Source organism: Myotis daubentonii, chromosome 21 (assembly GCF_963259705.1).
Source record: "Myotis daubentonii chromosome 21, mMyoDau2.1, whole genome shotgun sequence".
Classification (NCBI taxonomy): domain Eukaryota; kingdom Metazoa; phylum Chordata; class Mammalia; order Chiroptera; family Vespertilionidae; genus Myotis; species Myotis daubentonii.
In genome coordinates this window covers 10,398,661-10,408,224 of record NC_081860.1, presented here as the reverse complement: position 1 = coordinate 10,408,224, position 9,564 = coordinate 10,398,661, and the positions used below count along the sequence as shown (strand labels likewise).

Below are 9,564 nucleotides of genomic sequence, written 5' to 3'. Positions count from 1 at the left end.
ACCCGCAACCCTTTGGTGTATGGGATGACGCTCCAACCAACTGCGCCACCCTGGCCAGGGTTAATTTATTGATTTTTAGAGCGGGTGTGAGGGACACTGATTTGTTGTTCCGTTTACTGATGCATTCATTGGTTGCTTCTTGTATGTGCCCTGACCAGGGATCAAGCCTGCAACCTTGGCGTATTGGGATGATGCTCTAACCTACTGAGCTACCCGGCCAGGGCCAGGCTCCAGGATGCTCTACGTCACAGCCTCCCCTCTCTCAGCCTCATCTCAACAGTGACAGGTCAGAAAACAGTCCCTTTCCGCTGAAAATATGCAGCGTCCACAGGGAGCTGCCCCTCCCCCATCATTTCTGGTGCCTGGCAGGCCCTAACAGTGGGTGTTGTGCCCTGTTTTGGGGGATGCCAGTCTTCCCCAGGCCCTGGGACGCCAGGCTTGGGGTTTGGAGAACTCCGGCCTGCCCCGGGCCATCAGGAGGGGGAGGGGAGGTGCTCTCTGCCCTCTGCCCGGCATCTGGCCCGGTGCCTGCAGAACCCGGGGAGAAAGTGCCCACGAGGCCTGGCTGGGGGCCGGGAACTCATCTTTCTCTTTAAACAGACACAGGCAGTCTGTTGAGATTCTGGAAACATCTGACCTTTGTGGAGAATCTCAAGAGTTGTCAGGGAGGGCCCGAGGGAGGGCCCCGCTCTCTGTGAGTGCTGTAACCCTTTCCACACAGCCCTGACCAGCACAACAAAGCAAGAGAGATCAGTTTCCGAGGGCCTTGCGAGATTTGTTGGGCCTGTTTTCCTCCTGTAGGTTGTCTGGGGAGGTCAATCGTGCCTGGGGGCACAGAAGAGACTTTTAGCCCAGAGACCTCAGGCATCATTCTCTCAGTTCCCAGTCTCAGGGGCAGGAGACCTGGGCGAGGGGGACAGAGGGCCTGGACGGAGGAGAGGAGCTGAGAGGGGAACTAAGCCGGCAGCTTGGACTGACTGAGCGATGTATTCCATCATTCATCCTACAGATGTTTATTAGGCATCTGCTAAGTGCCAGGCATGGTGTCAGGCTCTGGTGGCACATGGCGGGGGAAACCTAGATAGGTATGTCCCATGCCTTCGCGGACACTCCTTCCTGGTGGAGCAGTGAATATACAGTGGAGGCCTAGCCGGTTTGGCTCAGTGGATAGAGCGTCAGCCTGCGGACAAAAGGGTCCCAGGTTCAATTCCGGTCAAGGGCACATGCCTGGTTTGCAGACTGGGTCCCCCGTGGGGGGCGTGCAGGAGGCAGCCGATCCATGATTCTCTCTCATCATTGATGTTCCTATCTCTCTCTCCCATTCCCTTTCTCTCTAAAGTCAATTAAAAAAAATAATATATATGTACATATACATACACACACACACACACAGTGGAGAGGAAGTTTTGGGAATTGAGGGTGTTGGCATGAACAGTGTGTATGGAGGAATGGAAGAGAGGGAAAGGCTAATGCATTGGGTGAGATGGGTGAAGGCCAAGGAGGGTCAGAGGGAGCATGGGAAACCAGAGGGGTGGCTGCTGAGGCTGGAACCTTGGTGATGGGACCGCTAGTGATGGGACATGGGAGGGGGGTGGGGGCAGAGCGGGGAGGTCACTGGAGACCTAGGGAAAGGGCTGCAGACGTGTCTCTGTGAGGATACTGCAGCCACCCAAGACCATGGCAGGGCCGTAGGTGGAGGCAGGACTGGTTGTCACCTGCCCAAGTCTCTGTAACTACAGGGGCGTGGCCAGGAGGGGGGTGGACAACCTCAGGGCTTGGACCAGAGGATGGAAGAGGGTGTTTCCAGAGGGGCATGGGGTGGGGCCCCGGTCAGAGAGAGCTGGGGAAGGTGGGGGATGGGCGGGAAGGGTGCCAATGAGGCGAGAGGTGTTAGTGTCTGGCAGTCATTCTCAAAGTGTGCTTTCTCCACCCGCATCAGTGACATCACCTCCTCACTCTGGAACTTCTTAGATATGCACCTTTTGGGGTCCCACCCCAGACCTACTGAGTCAGCTGGGTTGGGCCCAGGGATTCTGATAAGATGCTCAAGTTTGAGACCTACAGGAATAGGGAACTGGGGAATAGTGGTTGCCTTCATGGAAAGAAAGAAAACTGAATCCCAAATTTATCATCACATGAAGAAGTGGGCTCCATGTGGATTCAAACCTAAATGTATCCAGAAAACGATGAAGTTAACAATGTAAAATGTTGATGACTAACTACGCCTGTGACCTCAGGGCAGGAATACACACACACACACACACACACACACACACACATATATGTATACACATATATACACACATATATAGTTTTATTTTTGTTGATTTCAGAGAGGAAGGGAGAGAGAGCGAGATAAAACATCAATGATGAGAGAGAATAATTGATTGGCTGGCTCCTGCACGCCCCCTACTGGAGATCAAGCCTGAAACCCAGGCATGTACCCTTAACCAAAATCAAACCTGGAACCCTTCAGTCCACAGGCCGATGCTCTATCCACTGAGCCACACCAGCTAGAGCAGGAATAAGCTTCTTTTCTTTTTTTAAAAAAATATATTTTATTGATTTTTTACAGAGAGGAAGGGAGAGGGATAGAGAGCTAGAAACATCAATGAGAGAGAAGCATGGATCAGCTGCCTCCTGCACACCCCCCACTGGGGACATGCCCGCAACCAAGGTACATGCCCTTGACCGGAATCGAACCCGGGACCCTTCAGTCCGCAGGCCGACGCTCTATCCACTGAGCCAAACCAGCTAGGGCAGGAATAAACTTCCTAAAGAAAAGTTAAGATGCACAAACCATAAGATAAAAAAAAAAAAAAAAAGTTTGGCCGAAACCGGTTTGGCTCAGTGGATAGAGCGTCGGCCTGCGGACTGAAGGGTCCCAGGTTCGATTCCGGTCAAGGGCATGTACCTGGGTTGCGGGCATATCCCCAGTGGGAGATGTGCAGGAGGCAGCTGATCGATGTTTCTCTCTCATCGATGTTTCTAACTCTCTATCTCTCTCCCTTCCTCTCTGTAAAAAATCAATAAAATATATTTTTAAAAAAATTTGATCAGTTAGATTAATCAGAATTAAAGATTTCTGCCCAGAGATTTCTATTTTTCGTTTTTTACAAATATTTTTATTGATTTCAGAGAGGAAGGGTGAGGGAGAGAGAGAGAGAGAAACATCAGTGATGAGAGAATCATTGATTGGCTTCCTCCTGCACGCCCCACACTGGGGATGGAGCCCACTACCTGGGCATGTGCCCTGACCGGGAATCCAAACCATGACCTCCTGGTTCATAGGTCAACACTCAACCACTGAGTCATGCCGGCTGGGCTAAAGTTGATTTTTTTTAAAAATTATAACTTTATATCATTTAGCCTGGAAACATGAGACAGCTGGATAATGCCAGGAGTGGAGAGGGTGCAAGAGTCCACAGCTGGTTGGCATGTGGACGGAGTGGCCTGTGACCCCAGGGCGAGTCTTATCCTTCCAATAATCTCAAAGGAATTCCCCCCCCCCCCCCCCGCTGGGTCGCTTGGTTGGTTAGAGCATCATCCCGATATGCCAAGTTGTGGATTCGATCGCAGGTCAGGGCACATATCAGAATTAACCAATGAATGCATTAAAAAAAAATGGAACAACAAATATATATATATACATATATATATATATCCCTCTGCCCCCCCCCTCTAAAAATCAATAAAGATTAAAAAAAGAAATTCTTGGGAAGTGGGGGTGGCCGGGGTTGGTCAATGGGGAGAAAGGAGACATATATAATACTATGTGTAATACTTTAAATAATAAAGAATTTTAAAAAGAAATTCTCACATGACCCATAAGGCAAGAAGAAGTTTACTGTAAAGTTATTGGGGGGGGGGCGTGTTGTAGGAATTTGTCCATTCCTGGGGGAGCAGATGGATAAAATGTGGCCGATGCACCCCTCAGAGTCCCGTGCAGCAGCTAGAAGCAGTAGATTACATGTGCCCAGAGCAACTCGGATGTGTCTGAGGGACTGAAAAAAAAAAACCAGCCACACTAGGAAATAGAATGAGATATAACAAAATGCCAATTATGCCATTAATTAAAATATACAAAACAATCCACTTAGGAAATGAGCCAAAGGCATGAACAGACTTCACCAAAGAGAAGACACAGATGGCAAATAAGGCCCTGGAAAGCTGCTCAACATCAGTTAGCCACCAGGGAGATGCCAGTTGAAACCACCGTGAGATAGCTCTGTCTGCCTATCAGGGCGGCTAACACTTACAACAGCGATAACACCGAGTGCTGGCAAGGATGTGGAGAAACTGGGTCTTTTATACACTCTCAGTGGGAATATACCACAGTACAGCCACTCTGGAAAAGAGTGTGGCGATTTCTTACAGAACTAAACCTGTAGCCCAGCCAGTGTGGCTCAGTGGTTGAGCATTGACCGTGAACAAGGAGGTTACAGTTTGATTCCTGGTCAGGGCACGTGTCGGGGCTGTGGGCTTGATCCCCAGGGCAAGAGGCAGCCGATTAATGATTCTCTCTCATCATTGATGTTTCTATCTCTCTACCTCTCCCTTCCTCTCTGAAATCAACTAGAATATATCCTATATAATAAAAGCCTAGTATGCTAAGTGTTGGGTCATCCAGTCGGCCGTTCAATCAATCAAAGCGTAATATGTTAATGATACGCTAAGGCCACTCAACCGCTCGCTATAATGTGCACTGACCACCAGGGGGCAGATGCTCCGACCAGTAGGTTAGCTTGCTGCTGGGGTCTGGCCAATTGGGACTGAGTGAGACGGGCTGGACACATCCTGGAGCCCTCCCACAGTCCCTCCCAGGCCCCAGTTGTGCACCGGTGGGTCCCTCAGCCTGGCCTGTGCCCTCTTGCAATCTGGGACCCTTCGGTGAATGTTGGAGAGCCGGTTTCAGCCCAATCCCGCAGGCCAGGCCGAAGGACTCCCCTGGTGCATGAATTCGTGCACCGGGCTTCTAGTCCTATATAATAAAAGCCTAATATGCTAAGTGTCTGGCCATCCATTCAACCAATCCAAGCATAATATTCTAATGATATGCTAAGACTGCTCAACTGCTCACTATGATGTGCACTGACCACCAGGGGGCAGATACTCCAACCGGTAGGTTAGCTTGCTGCTGGGGTCTGCCAATTGGGACTGAGCGAGATGGGCTGGACATACCTTGGAGCCCTCCCATGGTCCCTCCCCGGCCCCAATCGTGCACCAGTGGCCTGGCCTGCACCCTCTTGTAATCCAGGCTGAGGGACATCCCCCCCCCACCACCGAGTGCATGAATTTCATGCACTGAGTGAGATATAGATAGATAGATAGATAGATAGATAGATAGATAGATAGATAGATAATATCGTATTTACCATAAGACCTAGCAACGGTATCCTTGGGGCCTATATCCCAAAGAAATGAAACTTACTTTCGTATAGACACCTGTGCATAAAGGTTCACATCAGCTGTATTTGTAATACCCCTGAACTGGAAACAACCCAAGTATCCTTCAATGGGTGAATAGTTACACTCTGGGAAGTGCACCCGGGGGTGCTACTTGGCATTAAGAAGGTAGCTCACCGGCACTGTGGTTAGTGAGAATAGCCAAGCTCCAGAGGCCCCATTTATATAACATTATCGAAATGACGGAACAACAGAGATGGGGAAACCCTGGATGGGGGACGTCTGACTACAATAGGGCACCAGTTCTATATCTCAGTTGTGGTGGTGGTTGTTACACAGATCTGTTCATGGGATTGAATAGTATAGAACCGCACACACACACACACACACACACACACACACACGGCATGCAAGCACTGGTGACACTGAATGAGGTCTGCCGTCTAGTTGATGGTATTACTGTATTCCCATCCGTTGGTTTAGCCCGGAACTGCAGTTCTGTCCCGTCACCATGGGGGAAGCCGGATGAAGTGTCCGTGGGACACCATGTCCTGTTTCGTAACTTTCTGTGGATCTATAATTATGTCAAGACAAAAGGGCAAAGAAAAGTACAAGTATACATGTATACGATACACCTTTTGCAAGAACGCATAGGAACAAAAGCGTGTATATTGAGCACCTTGGAGTGGCCGCCTGTGGGGGAGGGGAAGGGAGGAGAGTTGGGAAGGATAAAAGGGAATGAGCGGCTACATTCATCAAGGGGCCCCAGGCCTCTGAACTGAGAGGGTGATTAACTCCAGCCTTTGCACCTGCGTCCACAGCCAGGAAGGGGGGTGGGTGGGGGTGGGAGGAGGGGGATCGATAACACGAAAGATCAGACCTTTTCTCAGTGTATTAAGAAGGTTTCCCCTTCATTCAATAGGAGGCTGGAAGGAGGTTGGAGGGGGAGGAGAAGCAGGAAAAGGGGGCAGGGAGAAGGGATGGAAAAGGGCGGACAGAGAAGAAGGAAGAAAGGATGATGGGACCCAGCTGGCGTGGCTCAATGGTTGAGCGTCGACCTATGAACCAGGAGGTCAGGGTTCGATTCAAGGCAGGGCACATGCCCGGGGTTGCGGGCTCCGTCCCCAGTGTGGGGCGTGGAGGAGGCAGCCGATCAAAGACTCTCTCTCATCATTGATGTTTCTATCTCTCTCTCCCTCTTCCTTCCTCTCTAACCTCAATAAATACAGATAGAAAGAAAGGATGATGAGGAGAAAGGAGGGGTGGGGAGGTTGTGGGCAGCAACCTTGGGACTGGTGTGGGGACAGATGGCTCCTAGTTGTCTGAGCCCAAGGAGCTCTGAGGCCCCTGGGGGGGGCATGGGAAGGGGGCTCAATTGCAAGAGCTTCTCTGGGCAGCCTGTGCTCAGCAGGACATGGTGTGCCCTGTGGGAACGTGGACGTGATGAATTCTAGCACATTCTCCTGCCCCACCCCACCCCCCCGGCATTGTTCAGAAGGCAGAGCCAATAAAATGATTATGTGACTTGTACAGTCATTTGCACAAGTGACGTGCACGACTACAGCTATGAATGCGGTTATGCTACTACTAATGGTTTGACTATGGAGAGGAAGGAAGATTACAGGGAGCAAGTGGAAATAATTGAGCAAGTGCCTAAAGGTCTACTGATAAGGCTGCTCATTTGGACGTTACGTACCTTAAGGAACAATTAGAAACACGTTAAAGACCTCATAGTAGAGACTTGATGGAGAATGTATGATCCCTATGCTAGAATACATGAAAAATGAAGGCATGTGAGAGCCTGGCCGGCATGGCTCAGTGGTTGAGCGTCGACCTATGAACCTGGAGGTCATGGTTCGATTCCCAGTCGGGCCACATGCCCGGTTTGCAGGGCTCGGTCCCCAGTGTGAAGTGTGGGTCCCCAGTGTGGGGTGTGGGTCTCCAGTGTGGGGTGTGGGTCGTGCAGGAGGCAGCCGATCAATGATTCTTTCTCATTATTGATGTTTCTATCTCTCCCTTTCCCTTGCTCTCTGAAATCAAGAAAAATACATTTAAAGAAAATGAAGGTATTGGAGATTTTTAATGCTTTGGAAAAATGTCTACTATATTGCCACCTTAGGGAAAGGTTGCAATTGTGTACAAAATAATTCTTTTTCTAAAAGATATAAATGTGTCACTGCATAGAAAAGAGACAGGAGGGTAGTCACTTAAGATATTAGCACCAGTAACCTTAAGACTTGGGCACTTTCGTTGTCAATTTTACCTTTAAAAAAGTTGTAGAAAATATTAATACCGGTGGTCTCCAGGTAGGGTGAAATTATGGGTGATTATTATTTGCATTGCTTTTCTGTTTTCCAACCTTTTTGTAGTAAATATGTGTTCACTTTGGTAGACAGGCAATAAAATCACCACTTTGCCCGATGATTGAGCTCAGTGGTTGAGCGTCGACCGATAAACCAGGAGGTCAGGGTTCGATTCCTGATCCCAGCACATGCCTGGTTGCGGGCTTGATCCCCAGGGTGTGGCTTGTGCAGGAGGCAGCCGATCAATAACTCCCTCTCATCATTGATGTTTTTCTCTCTCTCCCTCTCCCTCTCCCTTCCTCTCTGAAGTCAATAAAAATATATTTTAAAAATAAAAATAAAATCACCACTCTGTTTTATGGGGGAGACTGGGCAGCGTGGCGGCTCCTCACCCAGCTCTGGGAGATGCTGGCCTGTGGCCTCTGGTTTCTCCAGCCCCTGGACCAGCTCAGCCACATACACACCCAGAACTCGTTGTTTCAGGACCCGCCCTGAGAGTGACTGTGGCTTTCCTGGAAGATAGCAGAGCCGGAACGCCAGTGCTGGGGAGGGAGGGACGCACCAAGGTCACTTGATAAATGCTAGATGTTTATAACCGTTCGGTTTCACTGTCCCAGCGCTGCCCGGCGCAGGCTGAGGGCCGCAGCGAGCAGCCGGAGACGTGGGTGGTTTCGTGCAGGGTGCCTCCCTGCTCTCACTTGCCTCCTGCGTAAACAGGGCTGCATTGTGGAGAGCTGACCGCGTGCCAGGTGTGCGCGTCCATAATTGCGCTGCGCACCCTGTGCGGTCCCAGCTGTCCCGAGGCCCGCTGTGCAGCCGAGCTGCAGGCTCAGAGAGGTTAGGGAACACGCCCGAGGGAACACAGCCAGTCAGGTGGTAGCAGTCCTAGGATTCCTACCGGGGGGCCCCTCAGATTCCAGCTAGTGACATGGTCCCCTGGGTCAGGGAGGGCGCAGCCCCACAGACCCCCGCAGCCTTTGGGGCCTGCAGAGCTGTCCTGGGGGCATGTCCCGACTGGGGAATGGGCGGAGAGCAGCGAGTCCAGAGTGGCCGTCCGCGCCCTGCGGCGGTGGTAGTTGGGGGATGGGGTGGGGGGGTGCTGCTGGCGCCTCCGGACTATTCCCGTAAACACGGGCGAGGCGGGGCGGAGCTTGGCAGCAGCCCCGCATTTCCGGGGAGGCTGTGCCAGACCCAGGGTGTTCCGCGGGGACACTCGGGTCCCCAGGGAGGGCTTCGGGCTGGCGTGGCAGCGGGGGGGAGCCTGGAGACGCTGAGAAAGAGGGGGCGCGCCGCAGAGGGGGTTCTTCCGTGGTCGGTGGTCGCGCGTGGGCAGGACACTCAGGTAGGCGCAAGGGACAGGGTGGGCGGGAGCCGCGGCCCCGGGAGGGGGCGGGCCTGGGTGAGGCTGATGGGACTGCCGCCGCCCCCACTTCCCGCCCCCATTTCCCGCCACCTGTGCGCTCTGATACCCCCACTCCCCGGGGAAGCCTGCGGCCAGGGCAGCTCAGGAGCCGGGGCCCACATTCTCACGGCCACCGGGGCCTCCGCGCCCAAGCCCATCAGCATGTCCCACGCCACCCCAACTCCACACCTGAAACCCAGAGGCAGGGCTCCGGGCTCTGGAGGGAAATGGTCTGGAATTTGGGCAAGTCCTGGGCCCCTCCTTGAAATCGTCCTGGGTGTGACCTCTGAGTTAGGCTTCCTGTCAGGGCTGCTGCTCCTTGAGTGGCAGGTGGATTTAGGGGTCAGGAGGGAAAGGCAGTTAGGATCCTGGAAATGAGGGGGGTCTAGTGGCCTCCCTGGCGCCACTGTGGTCTGGCAACAGGACTCAGGAGCCCTGGGTCCCCTCGGGAAG

General features: G+C 52.1%; 1 protein-coding gene across 3 annotated transcripts in view; it reads left to right on the top strand.

Annotated features, from left to right (window-relative positions):
• Window positions 1-8,715: 8,715 nt before the first annotated feature.
• The window catches only part of SEMA4B (semaphorin 4B), a 45,800-nt gene continuing 44,951 nt past the window's right edge, over window positions 8,716-9,564 (top strand). For all 3 annotated transcript variants that reach the window (XM_059678056.1, XM_059678058.1, XM_059678057.1), the window contains exon 1: window positions 8,716-9,051. In XM_059678056.1, the coding sequence (XP_059534039.1) occupies window positions 8,731-9,051 (321 nt within the window). In that variant the 5' untranslated portion in view covers window positions 8,716-8,730. The remainder of the gene's footprint in view (window positions 9,052-9,564) is intronic.